The 20,557-nt window shown below is 39.3% G+C and overlaps 1 protein-coding gene across 5 annotated transcripts in view; it reads right to left on the bottom strand.

The window, feature by feature from the left end:
* esrp1 (epithelial splicing regulatory protein 1) overlaps window positions 1-20,557 on the bottom strand; it is a 129,455-nt gene that overhangs the window by 108,085 nt on the left and 813 nt on the right. For all 5 annotated transcript variants that reach the window (XM_078540779.1, XM_078540776.1, XM_078540775.1 and 2 more), the window contains exons 2-7: window positions 20,420-20,548; window positions 19,028-19,141; window positions 18,540-18,654; window positions 12,868-12,966; window positions 12,735-12,789; window positions 8,426-8,536 (exon numbers count right to left, since the gene is read on the bottom strand). In XM_078540779.1, coding sequence (XP_078396905.1) covers window positions 8,426-8,536; window positions 12,735-12,789; window positions 12,868-12,966; window positions 18,540-18,648 — 374 coding nt within the window. In that variant the 5' untranslated portion in view covers window positions 18,649-18,654; window positions 19,028-19,141; window positions 20,420-20,548. The remainder of the gene's footprint in view (window positions 1-8,425; window positions 8,537-12,734; window positions 12,790-12,867; window positions 12,967-18,539; window positions 18,655-19,027; window positions 19,142-20,419; window positions 20,549-20,557) is intronic.

Raw genomic sequence — 20,557 nt, 5'->3', positions numbered from 1 at the left:
TAGAACACCACAAAACTATTTCATGTATATTTTTGAAAGCTAAATTCAGTTCAAAACATTACAGAGGGATATAAAAGGCAAAGGATTTTTTATTGTGAATTTAACAGAATTCAAACTGAATATAAACAATGTAACTGCTGCTATGAATCTCTCAATTAAGGATATGGGATATTGTTAATCATATCTTCCAAGACTGCATTTTCCTTTCAAAAAAAGTGGAATTATCTAGACATTTGAATGCTGACCTGGAGTTCTCTTTTTAAAAAAAGGGTCATAAGTTCACCTTGGAACTGTAAACAACCAGGCCTCTTCCAAGAAATCACCTGACCTGATGGTACTGGAAGAAGATCTGTTTGTTTGTTTTGAACTGCAATTACTTTAATTCATGGGGAAAAAACTGAAGAAAGGCAAAAGCTGGTAACTTGCTGCAAAGCACATTTCAGAGAGAAGTAAAAAACTTAAGTTTTGGACCTGCTGATTTTGAAGTCAGTCTTGTTGGGGAATAAGCTGAGACAGGAAAACTACCCGAACTGGCTCTCCCTCTTTCTCTGCCTTGCCTGAAATTGTTTCGCTATCCACCTGTAGCCAGAGAATCCTCATCCAAGTGTAACTGGTCTGCATTTTGGACCTGCAAAGCTGAGGCAGGAAGAATTGATTCAGCCATGTTGTGGCCTTCCAGACATCCACCAGGACCAGCAGCCAGTCTTCATGCAAGGGAACTCCAGATCAACAGCATAAAGACTCTGCGAACCTTATCCTTTATTTTATAATGTCTGTCCTCCAAAGCCCATCTATGCAGAGATACCCTATTTATTTGTACTTTGTGTGTGTACGCGCGCCGGGGAAATTTCTTTGGGAGAGATAGATGATTATACTTCCAGATTACAACTGTGTGTTAACCAGTACTTACAACTTGTTAAAAAGTTTTGTTTGATAATAAACAATCATTCTGTGTTTATTGAAAGAGCCTGGTTAAAGTCTCTTTTCTGAGTATCATTGTGGAGGTGAATAATTGGTCATTTTGGTGAGGAAATTAAACTTTTTAGTTAATGGTATGGCCTGCGGAGTAGTGGAGCTCAATAATACGTGCACTCCTCCCATCTCTGTTGTAACAATATTTCCAATAATTTACTGGATGGTCATCCAACAGCACACTTCAGAGAGCAATAATTGCAAGAATTCAGTTCAAGTAGCTTATCTTTGTCATGTGAACATTGGGATTAGATTACAATTTTATTGCAGATATCTAATTATAATAATGAATAAGTCATTTATTAACACAAGTATTTTTGAAGCTATGTTGTGTGTTTTCCTTTAATTTGTAATTTTAATTAGTTACATTTTCAATGATCATGGCCAGAATCTTCTGGTTGGCGTGCTCCGCTAGCTGAAGCATAAAATGACGCACGATGATGTCGGGTGTGCATCCTGACATCACTGTACATCATTCCGATTTTCAGTTCGGCGGGCATGCACTGGAGTCATCTGCGCGCCTGCAGAACTGTCAAAGGCCTATTAAAGGCACTTAAAAACTAATTAAAACAAACAACAGAGCTGCCTGTCCAACCTTAAGGTTTATCATGAAATCTCATCCACGGGTGGGTTGAGGTTTCATGAAGGATTTATAAATCCAATAAATTTTTTAATCGAAATTCACTGACATGTCTCAGCTCATGTGGCACTGTCACGAGGGGACAATGTCTGAAAAATGTTTTTTCTTTATTTAGATTTTGAGAAATGAAATTAAACTCTGAGGCAGCTCCATGCCTTGGAGATTTCTGCGCACATGTGCGAAAGAGCGCAGGCCCCAATTCAGCCTACACCCCTTGCCTGCACAGGGAGCACTCAGCCTTAATTGGCCCGCCTACATAAAATGGCATGGCGCAGCCAATCACGGGCCGCTCCTGCTCAGCCCCCCCACCCCGGACGGGAAGAAAATTCTCCCCCATGAGACCACGTTATTTGGGATCTCCAAGAATATCATGCCTCGAGGGATACTTAATCTGTCATGACAGGATTCAGGGAGTATCATTTGTACGTAGAAATACAAGCAATAATAGTTTTGCGCATGGAGCCTCATGCATTATTTGCATATTTTTCGTAATAAATTACAGAAAAATTAAACTTACTCTCCATTTTAAACTGGGTATAGACCTTAATGCAAGTGCAAAAACCAAAGGCTTAATTCTTTGCAAACATACTACTTAAATGGAGAAATCTGAGCATAAATACAACAATGACCCAATCTTCACTGTTCTCTGGGGTAGAGAATTCTAAAGACTAACAGCCTTCCGAGAAAAGAAATTCCTCCTCATCTCCGTCTTAGACGGGAGATCCCTTATTTTTAAATTGTGCCCCCTAGTTCTAGATTCCCCCACAAGGGGAAACATCCTCTCAGCATCCATCCTCTAAAGCCCCCTCAGAATCTTATAGGTTTCTATAAGATCACCTCTCATTCTTCTAAACTCCAGTGAGTATAAGTCCAAGCTGATGAATCTTTCCTCATAAAACAACTCTTCAGCCCAGGAAGCAGCCTAGCAAACCTTCTCTGAATTGCCTCCAATGCAAATATATTCTTCCTTAAGTAAGGAGACCAAAACTGCACACAATACTCTAGGTGTGGTCTCACCAATACCCTGTACAGTTGTAACAAAGACTTCCCTACTTCTATACTCCATTCCCCTTGCAATAAAGGCCAATCTCCCATTTACCTTCCTAATTACTTGCTGTACCTGCATGCTAATGTTCCGCATTTCGCCTACAAGGACACCTAGATACCTCTGTGCTGCAGCATTCTGCAGTCTTTCTCAGTTTAAATAATATTCTGCTTTTCGATTCTTCCTGCAAAGTGGACAATTTCACATTTTCCCACATTATACTCCGACTGCCAATTTTTTTCCGGATCACTTAACGTATCTATATCCCTTTGTAGACTCTTTGTATCTTCCTCACAATACGTTTTGTACCTATTTTTGTATTGTCAGCAAATTTGGCTACAATGCAATCACTTCACAGTCATTAATATAAATTATATATAATCTATATTGTATAGATTCCTGTGGCACTCCACTAGTTACAGTTTGTCATGTTGAAAGTGATCCATTTATCACAACTTTCTCTTTCCTGTTAGTTAGCCAATCCTACATCCACGCAAATATATCACCCCAATAGATGAGCTCTTACCCTGTGTAAAAAAATTTCTACGTGACACCTTATCAAATGCCTTTTGGGAATCCAAATACACTACATCTCCTGGTTCCTCCAACCTAATTGTTACATCCTCAAAGAACTCTAATAAATTTGTCAAACACTATTTCCCTCTCAAAACCACGTTGACTCTACCGGAATGATTTTCTAAATTGTCTGGCTACTACTTCCTAATTAATGGATTCTACCATTTTCCCAATGAAAGATATTAGGCTAATTGGCCTATAGTTTCCTGCTTTGTTTCCTTCCTTTCTTGGATAGGTGTTACATTTGTGGTTTTCCAATCTTTTGGGACTTTTCCAGAATGTCAGGAATTTTGGAAGAATACTACATACTGCATCCACCATCTCCACAGACACTTCTAAAAATGCTGGGATGCAGGCCACCAGGTCCAGGCGACTTGTCAACCTTTAGTTTACTTCCCCTGTACATATGCTCTAGCGATAGTAATTGTTTTCAGTTCTTCCCTTCTTTTTGCCTCTTGATTTTCTCCTATTATTGGGATGCCTTGTGCCCTCCACTGCGAAGACAGGTACAAAATATTTGTTCAAAGTTTCTGCCACTTCCTTGTTTCCCATTATTAATTCCCCAGTCTTACCCTCTAGGGGACCAACAACTAACCAAAGACTAAATTATTTGCTTCAATTTAACAAGAACAATTGAGATACTAAATAAGGAACCTAACTATTTGATATCTAGATACATAATACAAATACTTAGGTTCTGTGGGCTTAGGTTCCTTGGGTTCTGAAAAGGAACTGAAAACAATCACTATCGCTAGAGAATATGTACAGGGAAAGTAAACTAAAGGTTGACAAGTCACCTGGACCTGGTGGCCTGCATCCCAGCAGTTTAGAAGTGTCTGTGGAGATAGTGGATGCAGTATGTTGTATTCTTCCAAAATTCCTGACATTCTGGAAAGGTTCCTCTACCCTAATTGTTACATCCTCAAAGAACTCTAATAAATTTGTCAAACTTTCACTTTTTAGAAACATGTAGAAACTTTTACTATCTGTCTGTTTTAATATTTCTTGCAAGTTTTCTCACATACTCTGACTTTTCCCTCTATTATGCTTTTAAGTCATCCTTTGCTGATTTCCCAAAATTTCCCAATCTTCTGGCCAACCTCTAATCTTTGCCTCATTGTAGCTTTTTCTTTCAATTTGATACTATCTTTAATTTCCTTAGTTAACTATAGATGGTGCATCCTTCTCAGGGAATTTCTTTCGGGATGGAATATATCTTTGAGAGAGTTATGAATCATCTCCTTAAATGTCTGCCACTGCTTATATAGCATGTTATGTTTTAACCTATTTTCCCAGTCCATTTTTAGCTAATTCTGTCTTCATACCCTTGTAATGGCCTGTATTTAAGTTTAAAATGCTAGTTTTAGACCCACATTACTCATCCTCAAACTAAATGTGAAATTATCATGTTTTGATTGCTCTTGCCTAGAGAATCCTCAAAGGAGTAGGGCCACAGAACCCAAGGAACCTAAGCCCACACAACCTAAGTATTTGTATTATGTATCTAGATATCAAATAGTTAGTATTTATTTAGTATCTCAATTGTTCTTGTTAAGTTGAAGCAAATAATTTAGTCTTTGGTTAGTTTGTTTTGATGAGTGAATAGAAAAATGGTGTAGCTTAGTCCTGGTGAACTACAACTAGATAAGTTATCACCTTAAATCCAAAGAGTTTATTTTATGTTTCTAATTAGTTATGAAGGGACAGCTGTGACCCGAAGTTCCCTTGTGGTGCAGTGTGTCCTGGAGGCTTTGCAGAAAGTGCCACCAGCTGCTTGAACTCACACTGGGATTTCTGAGCTTGAGAAGCAGATGGATTCAGTGCAATGTGTAAATCCTTATTTACACAATTATGCATGTCAACTGTACATCGTCAGGAATAATTGTGTCCTTTTCCTGAATTTTGTGATGGTTGAAAGTTTCCTGGACTGTGGGTTGCAGGAGGTAGTCAGCTCAGCCAGAAAGCATTCAGAGTAGTAAGTGGGTGGTAAGCTGGAATGGTAGGAAGATACTGGCAGGTTAATGCCTGGCTAGAGGCATGGGGTAGAATCTTACCTATGGCGGGTGGGCTGGGGAGGGCGTGGAGCAGATCGCTGCCCGCGATCAGCTGTGCGCCGCTATTTTACGCACACGGGCCAATTAAGACCCACCCAGCGTGACGCGCAGTCGGTAGCGGTCAGCGCTACCTGTGCAGGTGGGGGGAGGAGGGAGTCGGGGGCCTGTGCTCTTTTGCACATGCGCACAAAAGAGCGCAGCAATCTCCCTGAGGCATGGAGCTGCCTCAGGGAGATTAAGTAGATAATAAAAGTTTTCAAAATATAAAGTAAAAAATTATTTAAACATGTCCCCTCATGTGACAGTGTCACATGAGCTGGGACATGTTTGTGAAGTTTACAAAATTTATTTATTAATTTTATAAAACCTTCAGGAAACCTCATCCCGCCTGTGGATGAGGTTTCCTGGAAAACACGAAGGCCGCTTGGGCTCTTCGCCTGCCCACCAACCTTAAGGTTGAACGGGCAGCGTTGTGAATAAGATAAATTGCTTTCTTCATGGCCTTAATAGGCCGTTGACATTTCGGTGGGCGCACACCCGCGAATGCAATATCGAAATGACGCGCGATGGCGTCGGGATGTACGCTTGACATTATCTTGTGTCATTTTACACGTCGGCGTGTCAAGCCTACCCCCACACGCCAGCAGCGATATTCTGCCCATAGTGCAGAAGTGAGGGATTCAGATTTCTGGGACATTGGGATCAGTTCTATGGTCGAGGAACCTGTTCAAGATGTACTGTTTGTATATGAACTGAGTCGGGACCGATATGCTTATGGGCAAGTTAACAAGTGCTGTTTAATCTAATTTGGCAGAGGGAGAGCACCAAGATTTAGTATTAGAAAGTACAAACCAAGGTATAGAGAGGGTAGGGAAACAGTTAAGAGTTATAAATAATAGAATTAGGTAGAATCATAAAGTACAAAAATAGAGGTCTAGGTTATGTTTGGAGTGCATCTGTTAAATTGTATAAAGAATGGTTGATAAAGTTTGTGAGCTGCAATTGTAAATAAGCACTTGGAAATAGGATTTAGTTGTTATAACTGGGACCAGAGTCATAAATAGATTGGATTCAATGGTCAATGTTCCTGGATACAAGGTATTCAGCAAAGATAGGGAAGGAAAATATTAGAGACAGCAAGGGAGAATAAGAAGTCAAAGACTCTATTTGGAGGCAAAAATTAAACAAAAGAGTATTATGCTACTTGGTGTTTTATACAAGGCACGGAATAGTGAGAAGGATGTAGAAGAGCATATTCACAAAGGCCAGAAACTTACCTGCGTTGGGTGGGATGGGCGGGAGCAGGCATGGAGCCGATCGCCACCCACAATCGGCTGCGTGCCACCATTTTACATGAGCGGGCCAATTAAGGCCCGCCCAGCGTGACGCACACACATTAAAAATCAAAGGTTGCCAGAGCAGCAGTGCAGTTGACTCAGAACAAAAGAGAGATATTTTAGTAAGGTAGAAGGCATGGTTAAAGTAATCAGTACTTTGTTCTGGTGTTTAGAAAGGGAGGGTAGGGAGTTTGTGCTTAAATTTTTGAAGGTGGCAAGGCTGGTCAACAAAGCAATTACTAAAGCTTATGGGACCTTGGGCTTTTAAATTGAGGCAGAGTAATCTACTCTGCAAGGAACTTATTCCTTTTAAAAAAAAAATCATACGTACGATGTGTGTGTCACTGGCAAGGCCAGAATTTATTATTGATCCCTAACTAATCCCTAATGGTCCTGAGCCACCTTCTTAAAACATTGCAGTTCTTCCTGGTGGTTTTTAATACAACAGAGTAGCATTCTCAGTCATTTCAAAGGACAATTAAGAGTCAACTATATTGCTATGGGTCTGGATTCACACAGGCAAGAAAGGGCAAGGACAGCAGGTTTCCTTCTTGAACAACGAACCAGTAGGAGTTTTACTCAACAATCCAGTAGCTCACCATTACTGACTGTAGCTTTTTGTTTTACATTTATTTAATTCACTGAACAGTGGTGGGATGTGAACTGATGTCTCTGGATTAATAGTCCAGGCCTTTGAATTACTAGTTCATTAACATAACCAGTACACTATCATAAAGCCAAAACTATGTAAAATAACTATTCGGTCCAGCTGAAATTTGGATCTAATTCTGGGCACCACACATTCAGAAAGATGTGAAGGCTTTGAAGAGGGTACGGAAGAGATTTACAAGAATGGTTCTAGGGATGAGGAATTAAAGTTACATGAAGCTGGGGTTATTCTCCTTAGAGCACAGAGGCCAACAGCAGATTTGATAGAGGGGTTTAAAATCAGGAACAATTTACCGAGTAAATATAGAGAAACTGTTTCCAAAGGCAGAAGGGTCAATAACCAGAAGGCACAGATTTAAAACATGATTGTCAAAAGAACCAGGGGCAACATGAGGAAAATCTTTTTATTTTTAAATGCACCAACTGATAGGGTGGTTTCAAAAAAATCAATAGTAGCCTTCAAAAAGGAATTGGGTAAATTTTTGAAGGAGAAAAATATTGCAGGGATACGGGGAAAGCACAGGGAGTGGGACTAACTACATTGCTCAAGAGCCAGTGCAGATTTGATGGCCAAATGGTCTCTTCCTATGCTGTACTACTCAATGATTCTAATATAAATGCATGATGAGAGAAAGGTGAGACAATCTGGAACTATATAGATTTGCATCACAATTTTTAATAATGATCTCAACCATGCCATTACACTGAGGTGCTGAGCAGAGACTAGAAATATTTCCTTGATAAAGGGGGAAGCCTAAAAGTCAAAAGAGGAGTCTATGCTCCCAATTATCCTATTCATTTAGGATCAGAGGACCAGAAGACAAATGCAATTTCTGCATTTTGATCTTACATCCTACTGATTTTTTCTTACACCCTTCAATTTCTTTTTTTAAAAAAACTATCCAACTCTCACCTAATTAAAAATTATGGAGTTGGTGGCATTGGTGGTGTGGAGACAGGTTTTTGTGTGCCTGTCCACTTAATAAGGGAGGAGATGAAACTTGCCAGGCAAGAGAAGAACCATCTGAACAAAATTACAAATATAATTTCAAAAACAATAATCAGAGTAATTCTTTGGAAATTCTGAAATAGTGTATATTATTGTAATTTTTTTTTCTATTAAAATACTAACTTAGCTATGTTGAGACCCCTGAAGAATCTAGCAATATCTTGGTCAGATGACTGCCAGGGTAGCCCTCTCGCTCTGATTACCGTATTATCATCAATGATCTCCATCTTGCTGCTGTTAGTAGGAAAAGATAAGAAAATAGTTAAATAATTGTAAATTTTAAAAAAGTACTCTTGTGAAGCCTCATTATCCAATCAACCAGCACAAAATTAGCCAATCATCTCTTATGTAATAAAATCAGAAAATGCTGGAACTACTCAGGACAGGCAGCATGCATTGAGAGAAAACAGTTAATGTTCCAACTCTTTCTCACTCCCCAGATGCTTCCTGGCCTACTGAGTATTTCCAGCATTTTCTGTTTTTGCTTCAGATCTCCACCATCTGCAGTTTTTAGCTTTTGCATTAATGATCTCTCACACTTGGTTTAGGTTTGGAATACATTCTACAATAAAATAATCACTACCAGGTAAGGTAAATAGCATTTTTTTCATAAATGGAATATTAAATAATCCTAACAGGATAGTTCATGTTGAGAGTGGTAACAGCTGCTATTGTGTTTTTGATTTCAAAAGGCGATAGAAATAATTCCAATCATTAAATTCATGAATGTTGTCTGGTCGCTAAGGGGATGAAAGATTTGAAAACAAAACTTCATTTTGAAATTGAGTTGTCAAGTATTAGCATATAAAAAGTTTCACGTTTGTAGGAAAATCTTTATTTCAATCTTTTTAATTGAGGCTTCTTTAATCCATTTAAAACATGCCCAAGTCTTCATTAAAATAGCAAAACATTTTACTACATTTATTGTGTTCTAATGTTCAGACTATATTTTGAGGCACTTGCACCCAACAGATAGAGAATCATTTTATTTTCCTCTACACCACTTTCTAGGGAGTAGGGGTAGGGGAACAGCAGGTGACAATAAATAAAATTGTATTTAAATGCAATGATCATGGCAGTCTGCATTTGCTCAGCAGACATTTACATCTAACTGACACACATACAGTACATCTCTTCATTTACTCAAATAATTAGAAACCAAATCCTAAGGGTGCACATTATACACTCAATACATTAACTAGAACAACAATTTGCATGTCAAAAATTATTCCAAGACATTTTGTAGAGCAGTAAGGGAAAACAGACACAAAGCCCAAAAAAGGTGAAAATAGAAAAAGCAACCACAAGTTTGGCTAGAGCTGGGTTTTAACAAAGAGTCTTAAAGTAAGAGAGGGAGATGGAGAAGCAGTGGGGTTTTGTAGGAGAGTTCCAAAGCATGGGGCCTAGGTGCAGGAAAAAACATAAGGGGAAAATCAGGAGATTTTCCTGCTGCCCTGTGAATGGTTCCAGAAGGTAGTATTATCAGTGTTCCCTTTCTCTGTGGGAATTCTGAAGAATCCAGCTCATTTCAGTCAGATCTGCTGAGCTACCAACAGTGGGATGAAGGGAGTGGAGAACTCAAGAGGACTGGGTCAGAGGCAAAGGAGAATTTTGAGGCAGAGGAGGTTGTAGGCATTAGGAGATTAGCGATAGGAAGGGATGAAACCATGGAGAGATTTAAACACAAGGATGAGAATTTTAATCTGGAGGCATTGGAGAACGGGAATTTAGGTAAAAAAAAAGGCTTTCATTTATATAGCATTTTTTATGACCACTGGACTTCTCAAAACACTTTGGAACCATTGAAGTACTTTTTGAACTGTAGTCACTGTTATAATGTAGGAAATATGGCAACCAATATGTGCACAACAAACTCCCACAAACAGTAATATAATAATGATCAGATAATCTGTTTGTGTTATGTTGATTGCAGAATAAACATTGGCCAAAACACTGGGGATAACAGCCTTGCTCCTCAGAATCTTTTATATTCACCCGAGCAGACAGCTGGGGCCTCAGTTTAAATTCTCATCTGAAAGATGACATTCCTGACAGTACTGCACTGAAGTGTCAGCCTTTTTTTGTTTTTTTGCATTCAAGCCCTGGAGTGGGACTTGAACCTGAAACCTTGTGGCAGAACTTCAAACAGGACTGGACAGATACAGGCAAGCAGAGGTTTGGATGAGCTCAGGTCTTTGAAGGATGGCAAATGGGAAGTCAGTAGGAAGAGCATTGGAGTAATTAATCATACCTTTATTACTTCAGACTTAAAAGATTTCAGCAACAGATGCATTGGAGAGTGTAGGCAGGCAAAGTTATGTAGATGGAAGTGGGCAGCCTTTATGGAGGATATAAGATCAGAAATTCAGCTAGAGGGTAAACAGTATTTTGAAATTGTGAAATACCTGGTTAAACCACAAATAGCAGCTAGAAAGGGGGATGGAGATTGTGGCAAGGGTATGGAATCTGGTGGAGCTATAGGCAATGTTTGGAGATAATTCATTGTAGGCGGAATTAAAGCCTGGAATTCAAACCATGATCTTCTTGTGAAATGGTAAATGGATACAGCCTCAGTGTAATACGGTGACTGTTTTGAACTTGCATAATATCTTGGATTGGTGTATTTTGACTTTGGATTCAAATGCCCACAAAGCAAGTTTCCAATCTTTGCAGTGGGAGAAATGTGGAGTGTCTATTAAATGCTTCTCCAAGTGGAGGGAAGGAAATTTTTTTAAAAGGGCATATCAGTCATCTTCAATCATGTCCTAGCAGCAGCGTAGCCTCTGCTGGAAAATGCATACGTAAGCAACTGGTAAGCACAGAAATTGAGTCAATTGTGATCGACCTCCATCACCACTGTGTGCAGAAGCTAATTGACTGGAAGGTAAATTTAATAAATATCACCTGGAGGACACTAATACCTTGGGAGTGTACCATAGCAATAAGTCAACACATTCAAAAAGGAAAATAAGATCAGAAGTAGGCTCTTCAGCCCCTTGAACATGTTCTACCATTTAATTAGGTCATTGCCACTGTGCATCTTAACTCCATCTACCTGCCTTGGCTCTATAATCAATAACACCCTTGCATAACATATTCATCAATCTTAGTTTTGAAATTTTCAATTGCTCTAGCCTCAGCTTTTTAGGGGAGCCAGAGTTTCAGATTTTCATTTTCTTGTGTGAAGGAGGATCTGACATTAATTTTAAGGTTATGTGCTGTTGTTTTGGATTCCACCACCCTATTCAAGGATATAGTTTCTCTTCAGCTACCATGTCATATTGCTTTAATGATCTTAATCGCCTCAATTACATGACCGACTTATTTTCTATACTCAAAGAAATACAAGCCTAATGTACGCAACCTGTCCTCATAACTGAGCCTTTTAGTCCCAGGATCATTCTGGTGATTCTGCTCTGAGCTCTCTCCAAGGCCTCCTGGTGTGTGTTACCCAGAACTGAATTCAATACTTAAATGGAGTCTAACCAGAACTTTATGTATTTGTAACACAGCTTCTATCTATTTATTTCAGCCCTCAAGATAAAGGTCAACATTTCAGTAGCCATTGCAATTGTTTTGTGTAGCTAACCTCTGGTTCTTAGTGATTTCCATATTTGGACCCCTAAGCCTCTCTGCCCTTCCACAGTTGCTAGTTTCTCACCATTGTGAAAATATTCTGACCTCTCATTCTTGGGTCTAAAGCGGATGATCTCACATGTTCCCAGGTTGAACTCCACCCATCACAATGTTGCCCAGTCAATCACTCAATGGTCACCTTGCAGAGGGTTGTGAATGCTCCATTTTTGAATATATTGAGATAGACAGAGTTTTGGTCTCAGAGAATCAAGAGATAGCAGAACAGGCACACAGTGGAATTGAAGTCAAAGATCAGTAGTGATCATACTGAATGGTGAGGGAGGTTCAACTCCACTTGCCAACCAATCAGGACTCTCTTCTCATACAGTGTAAAGTTGTTTTCTCTGACATTAGCGTTCTTACGATTGTCTGATCAGTGAAAGGTGAAAAGCTTCAACAAAATGTTGCTTTTCAGTACTACTCAAGTTCTGTACTACTAAATGACTATTAAAAACTACTTAACTTGGATAGAAGGCTCTTAATTCTTTTAGTTATTTATAAAAATCATGACAAGCTGAGCACCAGTACAGATCACGGGAGGACACCACTAGAAACATACTGCCAATTGGAAATATGCCCATTAACCCTCCTCTATCACCTACCTGCCAATTCCCTACCCCTGTCAATAAATTGTCTCCAATTTCAAGTGTTCTCATTTTTGTTAACAGTCTTGTGTAGACGGGGATAAAAATTTGGCAGAGAAAATAAAGACTAAACAAATGATAAATGAGTATCAGCCCCACTGTTATTGTTAAATGTCACTGAGCTTTATGACATTTAGATTAAGACGACTTACCAGGTCCCCGTTTCAAATTTATGATTCACTCTTTCAGGAGCTGTAAACCTGTGATCTAAACAGATTAATGTATTACAAACTCAGCTCATTCACATTAAAACAAACAGAATTCTTCTGAATTGTTGTTACTCACTATGGGGTTCAGATATAATGGTTAATATAATGTCATTTGCAGTCATAATATCTGAAACACCAAACTGGTAGGTGGCTGATTCGTCTTCAAGATGTAGATCTGCAGGAACTCATCAAGGAAAGAAATGTTTAAAGTGGTAGGCCTGAATTTTCCTCGCGATCGGCTCTGCACTGCCATTTTACACGGGCAGGCCAATTAAGACCCACCCAGCGTAATATGCAAGCGGTAGTGCTCAACGCTACCTGTGCAGACTGGGGGGAGAAGAAGGGAGAGTAGGGGCCAGTGCTCTTTTGCGCGTGTGCGCGGAAGAGCACTTCAATCTCCCTGAGGCATGGAGCTGCCTCAGGAAGATTGAAGCGCTTTTGAAATAAATAAATAAAAAGGAATAAAAATTGAATGAAACACATCCCCTCATGTGCCTGTGTCACATGAGATGGGGCATGTTTTTATATTTCAGAATTTAAAAAAAAAAAATTCAATTTGTTAAAGCTTTAGGAAACCTCATCCCACTCGTGGATGAGGTTTCCTAAAAAACAAAAGCCGCTTGGCCTTTTCGCCTGCCTGCCAACCGTTATGCTGCCCATCCAACCTAAGTTTGAAATTAATTAGTTCCTTAATGGCCTTAATAGACCTTGTAATTATCGGCGGACGCACAGCTGGCTCTGACGCGCACCTGCTGAACGAAACATCGCGAGACAGCGTGATGATGTTGGGCACATGCCCGATGTCATCGCACGTCATTTTATGCGCCGGCGTGTTGGGTCCACACCCGCACGCCGAATGAAAAATCCTGGCCATAAAGATGATAATTGTAACAGTATACTAATAGTATGAAGTGAATTTTACATTATTGCACTATTAGATATCTGAGAATTCTTAATGTCAAGTTTTAATGAAAAAACAACAAATTTTAAGGTTGTAATGAGAAAACCTGATTGTGAACTTTTGTATGACCGATCTGATCTACAGCAAACCATGAATTTACTGTTAAATTGGATAACATAGGTAGATACAAATTTCAACTTGTAATACATGCAGTCCTACCTCTTCTCCTTACTCCTACTACTTGAACATAGTGATGCACTGCCAGATCTCGTACTGAGTCAGTCAGCATAGAGAGTTTTTATCTTTAATCTGTATTGCATTAGCTCAGGCCACAGAGAATTTGGTGGCTTAAATATCCTGAGCTAATAAGTGCAAAAATATCTGCCAGAATTCCTGCTCCAATTACTATTGAGTGACCCTTAGCGCACATGTTTGGACTTCAGGTTGAAAACAACTAATACCCCTCTTGCATGCCGACACCCATAGCCTATGTTCACTCTTCAAAAGCTACTTGAATGAAGCTAACAGAAAATGGCCAATATTGTGACACCATTATCAGGCCATATATCACCACCTTCAGAGAAGAAAAAGGGGGCGTGGCAGGGGGGAAAAAAAAGGAAAATTTGGTGCTGGGGGTTGTGGTGGTGGTGTGACAGTGAAATGTTCTGTGTACCGCAGTCCCGTGGTTATCCCAAAATTACTCTTGTTAAAGGTGTACTCTCTTTGAACAAGTGTTTGACAATTGTTTTCCCCTTTGTGGAGACAGAAAAGCAGTATTTATGTTTCCAATATAATATACTCCACAACTGATCCTATTATGTATTAATAGAGGATATCATCGTTTGTTTGTTTTTTCGAAGCAGAGCAATGCGGGTGCCATTAAGCAAAGAAATTTTTTTTTTGTCAATTTGAACACCAAGATATGTTGGTACTTGCTCTCAAATGTATTACTTATCATATCATTTTTCTAGTAAAACATTCCTTTTTTAGATGAAGTGAAATCTATTTGGAGCATCACAGAAAATAATTGGTTCACTGATTCATAATAATAAAATGCAACTGCATAATTAAGGGGTATCTACTTCGCACAAAAAAAATTGTTAACTTACAAAACTTAATGAGAGCTTTGCTTGAAGCATCAAGAAAAGTGCATACCTTTTGGCTTCAGCAGCAATACAAAGACATTGTTTTGCAACAAAAGAGAAGATAAACTTAAAAAATGATCAGAGCAGGACTGATATGTGAACTTAAACAACAGGGCAATAAGCTGAAAAATCGTTTTTGTCCCATCGTGGGATTAATGTGCCCCTTTACCTCGACAAACTTAAAACTACCCCTTGGAGGAAAATATTTTTCTTCATCAACAGCTTCGTAAATTAGATAAATCATGTTCCTCTCGCAATTGGTAGCTAAATTCATTGTGAGCAGTTAGCTGATTGATCTGCTAAATGGTTAACAGCAAAATAGCTGAATGCATCCCTAGCATGAAGAAAGCTTGGGCATTTGAAAAATTGTGTGCCACCCAATGATCTCCTCTGAAGGTTAACCTCACACCTACCGCTCCCAGAGTCAGATGTGTGGTGCAAAGAGAAACAGATTCTACCTGAGGATCACCTGAGAACTTTCAAAACCAATGTTGATTTCCAAGTAGCTGTTCATAGTTGATCCAATGATTTAGTGGATGCTCCATTGTTGAATACATTTAAGGTTGGAACCCTGTCTAGGGTTTAGTGTCTCAGGGAATCAAGGGATATGGAGAATGGGTAGGAAAGTGGAATTGAAGCCCAAGATCAACCATAATCGTTTGCAAAGACAAAACAGGCTCGATGGGCCATATGGTCTACTCCTGCTCCTACTACTTGTGTAGTTGAAAGAAATGCACTGCACGACATGGAATTGAGTCATGTAAACCAGATCCATTATTTGTGCTAAGTTAATTGAGCTCAGCTGTGGTGTGCATTACATTTAGTCAGCAACTCCCTTGGCTGGGGAAGGGTAGATTAAAAGTCAATAGTCCTGCTCTTGATCCAGTAATACCTGGTTGTTGAAATGTGGATATGCTGACTTTAAATGAGGACAAGATGCTGCCACAATCAAACAGTTTTTTTTTTTATTCGTTCATGCCATGTGGGCATCGCTGGCCAGGCCAGCATTTATTACCTATCCCTAGTTGCCCTATTCAGAGGGAATTTGAGAGTCAACCACATTGCTGTGGGTCTGGAGTCACATGTAGGCCACACTAGGTAAGGACAGCAGATTTCCTTCCCTAAAGGGCATTAGTGAACTAGATGGGTTTTTACAACAATCGACAATGGTTTCATGGTCATCATTAGACTTTTAATCCAGATTCTGCTGTGGTGGAATTCGACCCCGTTCCCCAGAGCATTACCCTGGGTCTCTGGATTACTAGTCCAGCAACAATACCACTACACCATCGCTTTGCTGAAACTCAAGTGACTTGCCTCATGCTCATTACAACTGTAAACTTAAAATGTATCTACAGAACTGCAATTTTGGTTGGTGCATCTGTGAACTGCATCCGAATATAAGTTATTGTCTTCAGAAAAGAACTAAACAAAGGAACACAAAATGTAAAACTGAATCCTACCAGTGCTGCTCATATAAGATCACAGGTGCATACCCTTATCGTCTTACCCATCTTCTTAATGTGGGAAGGTGTTCAGCAGAAGTTAATCATATTTGTGCACTGACTTAAAGAAAAATTATGAATAATTTATATTTTTTTCCTTCTTTGCTAACTTGCAATGGGATATGGTTGCTTCCATGAGGGCTGGCCACTCTCTGACCTTTGGAAACACCTCAGCATCAGGTTACTTTGCATATCAGATCTTGTCTTCTTCCGTTGAGTACTTCTGTGTTACTAAAATGTTTTTCTACTCTTTTCCTGAAGCTGTTGATTCTTGCTAGGCTACAGTTCCACAGATACTGATCTCTCTTCCAGTGCTTCACTGTAGTGGTCATCCTTGTGTGTGAACTTAGACAGTGACTTTAAACAGGAGATTTGATGGTGAAGAGCACCATTGATGACTTTAGTCCGGGTCTCATTACAATATTCACACAACTGAAATTTCCAGCAAAGGTCACCGAACAGCAGTCAGCATTGGGGACCCCAGTTGATTTGCCATCTTCCCAGCCAAGGAATACAGAATAATTACAGAAGCCCTGGCTCACATCAGAAAATTCAACACAGATGAATGGGATTTAAACCTGTAGCAGCCCAAGATGATGCCTTTAACCACTGGACCATTGAGGATGCCTTCACGTGTCCAGTCTTCATATTTAAGATTAGACAATGTGTGTTGACAGACTTGGTGACTGTGGAAACATCATAGCCAAACTTCATTTTATCTTCACCCAAAGTTGATACAAGCACATTTTCTAGCACAAGTCACTTCAACCACCTGTATTTTTAATGAGTACCTTTAACACAATAAAACGTTCCAAAGCACTTCATAGGGATATTATAAAATAAGAGATGACATCAAGCCACAAAGAAATATTCTGGCAAATGGTCAAAGCCTGATCAGAGGTGGGTTTTAAGAGCGTCTTAAAAGTGAGTTAGTGATGTTGAACAGTGGAGAGATTTAGGGAGGGAATTCCAGAGCTTAGGACCTAGACTGCTGAATATGCAGCCACCAATAGTGGAGCAATTACAATCAGGGATGCTCAAGTGGCCAAAATTAGAGGGCCTCATATCTTGAAGAATTCTGGGGATGGAAGAGATTATAGAGATAGGTAAGCAGCAAGGTTATGGAGGGATCTGGAAACAAGATGATTTTTTTTTAAATTAAGGGGTTGCTTAACTAGGAACCAATGTGAGCTGGCCAGCACAAGGGTCATGGGTGAATGGGACTTAGCATAAGTTAGGGCACAGGCAGAGTTTTGGGTGACCTCAGGTTTACAGGTGATAGAAGGCAGAAGGCTGGCCAGGAGTGCAGTAGAGTCATCTTTGCTGATTTTTCTTCTCTTAGACCAAAGGTGATGGGGCCATTGCAGTACATGTCTCACTGCAGTGAACTGGCTGAAGTCAGATGCCTCAGCACAGAACGGAGAATCATTTTGGTCGGTAAGACTCAGTGCTTCACTAGCAAGGGCACTTACATGCAGCCATCATGGATCCTTTAAGAGTTCTAAGTTATCTCTTTATTTGCTTGCTTACTTGATGGATATTTGTTAAACAGTTATTGTTTCAGTGGTGAGTTTGGGCAGATTAATCAAAAAATCTTAATGAAAAATTATTACAGCGCTGCAACATGTGCCAACCAAGAAAGTTTTCGCTGTCCTCAAAATTTTACATGGTGTGCTTTATATCATTGCCTTCATGTTCATTAAGCATCATCATATACTTCTCTATTTTGTAACATGCTATATTGTCTTCCAGGAAACTTAAATTTTCAACAACAGTAGACAATTAGAATAAAGAGGACTTTGTTTTGGGGAAGTCAGCCCAGGAGGTTATAACCAGAGGGTTATTTTTCTCACTGTCACATTACCCACAGTAAATGATCAGTGATGTGTTGCTTTGCATGATTGCATTCTTTGTTTGTAAACAAAGCAATAAAAGTTTTACCAGGCACGGTGTCTAGTTTCCAGCAATACAGAATTTTGACATGTTTAGAATCACAGCTATCACCACAGATAATATTAAAAAAAACCTGCACGGCATTGTCGGATGCAAGTGTTCCAGATTTTGAGTGACTTTGAATCATAAGCTGTCGGGAGACATTCGAGAAATTCAATTCCGCGTGAGAGGAAACACAAACTGCCACCTTCTGTGATTGATGGGATGGGGTGGGAGGAAGAAAAAAAAAATTGACAAAGGATACGTTTGGCCATAACACTGAGATCGAGTTCGTGGAGATCAGAGGCATCTGGGCAGCATTTCTTAAACTCTTTTTGCAGATCAAAAAAGGAATAGAAGCATTCTGGTAACATGACATTCTGTCAGGGGAAGCAAGAATAAAATGTAAATCACAGCCATTTGTTTGGAAACAGTGGTTACAAATGTAAAGCTATTTGTTTGGAAACAGAGGTACACAACAATAAATTGCTAGTATTCCCTTGATATTCGCGTCTAAGTTGCAAGGGGAAGCAACATTTCTAACACACCTGCATCGATCGTGGTAAAATTATTTGGGACAATTGGCTGCCTTACAGAGCTGCTAAATATATAAGGCAGTTTAACATGTTCTAAAACATGTTTAAAATACAAATCAAAAATTATACTTGGTCAAATTATGACACATTTAGAACAGTCATCAGAACCATCTACTGTAATTTGAAAGCGTATTTATAAACGTAATTTAGTACAGACCTTGTTAGAAGCTTCAGGGTGGAAGACTTGGCGTATTAGCAGTTGACTATCTGTACAAAGACAGAATGAAGTGCCCACTCCAATATTCAACTCATTGCTCACAGATCGATTGAACTATGTGAGAATAACAGATGATGAATTCCGTAATCTCAAAGAGCGATAAAATAATGAAATAGTCACACCGGGCCTAACTTGACATTTGTTTCACACGGAACGGGGTGTAACTTCAATACAACTTATATTTACATAGCGCCGTAATAAAACGTCCCAAGGCCCTTCACTGGAGCATTATAAAACAACTATGATTCGGTGTCATATTTTTACAGTGGAAAGTTAAGCCCTTTTTTGTTTACTAAAGGAATATCGCTTTTGATTTCAGCATACCTATGTATTATTTAAAATGTCAACATAACATTACGATTTATTGCGCTGGTATTATTGTGCTAAATCACTGCTGCTCAAATGATTCAATGAATAAAACAAAGCTGTGTTCAATATGGCATTAAATACATTTAATCCATGTTTTGAATCTTGTGATCCCAAGCCTGTTGATTTTGCCGCGTCGATTTAGAATAAATTGACGCTCATCTTGTTACCAGGGCCAGCAGAAAGGATAGGTAGTTTCCCATGTGCTCACTGGAATTTGCATAGCTGCTTTGCTTCAGGCCTCTAAAGCCGTTTGTTATGATGTTAATAATACAGGCTAACAGTGCAATTCAGCTGTGTTTTGGGTAGACAGGTCGTTGCACACAATTCAACAGATTGCAAGTCTGTATCTATCCGCTGCAAACACTTAACTGTTCAGTCCCCGAACAGTATTTAGACACAACTATTTGCATTTCAATGATAATGCCGCACCACATCGACCAAAACACTTCAATCATACTTTAAAGAATATTTACTTTATATTATTTCATTATAAAGCGTATTCTTTTGGGGCACACAAGTTTCATTGACGTCATTTAGACGTTAATTCTCCAATCTGGTTAATGCTGTAGAGATAATTGAACACATTGCATTTGTTTTTGCCTGATGTTGGCAACTTAATAACTAGATCCCATTTGTCTTGTACAGACAAATTCAGTTTTTATTAACAATTGAGTCTAAAATAACTTCACCGTAGATTGAATTAAATGTAACTCGTATAACGATGTTGATACGTTGACGGTCCTGTACTTGGGAGGTCGAATCACTGTCAAACCACCTTTTCTTCCCACCCACAAAAAATGAAGTTTCCTAAAATCAAACCATTTGTCAAGTAGAGCGATTTAAAAAAAAACAGAAATAGTCCAAGTGGCAAGGAGGGGGATAAAGTGCCAATCAGGCCCAATTCCACCTCCCATTTGAAGAAGTTCGATAAAATTAGTCTTACACCGAAGGCGGTACATTCACCTGTTGAAGAACTTGATCCAGAGGTTCTGCTGCGCTCAGGTTTTCCACCGTAACGCCAGTGTGCTCGGTGCATTGCTCTGTTAGTTCCAAGTTATTCGGTTTTACAAATACTTTGTGCACTTTCCCAGCCTAGATAAA

The sequence above is a fragment of the Cetorhinus maximus genome, chromosome 4 (assembly GCF_964194155.1).
Source record: "Cetorhinus maximus chromosome 4, sCetMax3.hap1.1, whole genome shotgun sequence".
In the NCBI taxonomy this organism is placed as follows: Eukaryota; Metazoa; Chordata; class Chondrichthyes; order Lamniformes; family Cetorhinidae; genus Cetorhinus; species Cetorhinus maximus.
The sequence above is the reverse complement of the archived record's forward strand: the minus strand, read 5'-3'. Positions and strand labels throughout refer to the sequence as shown.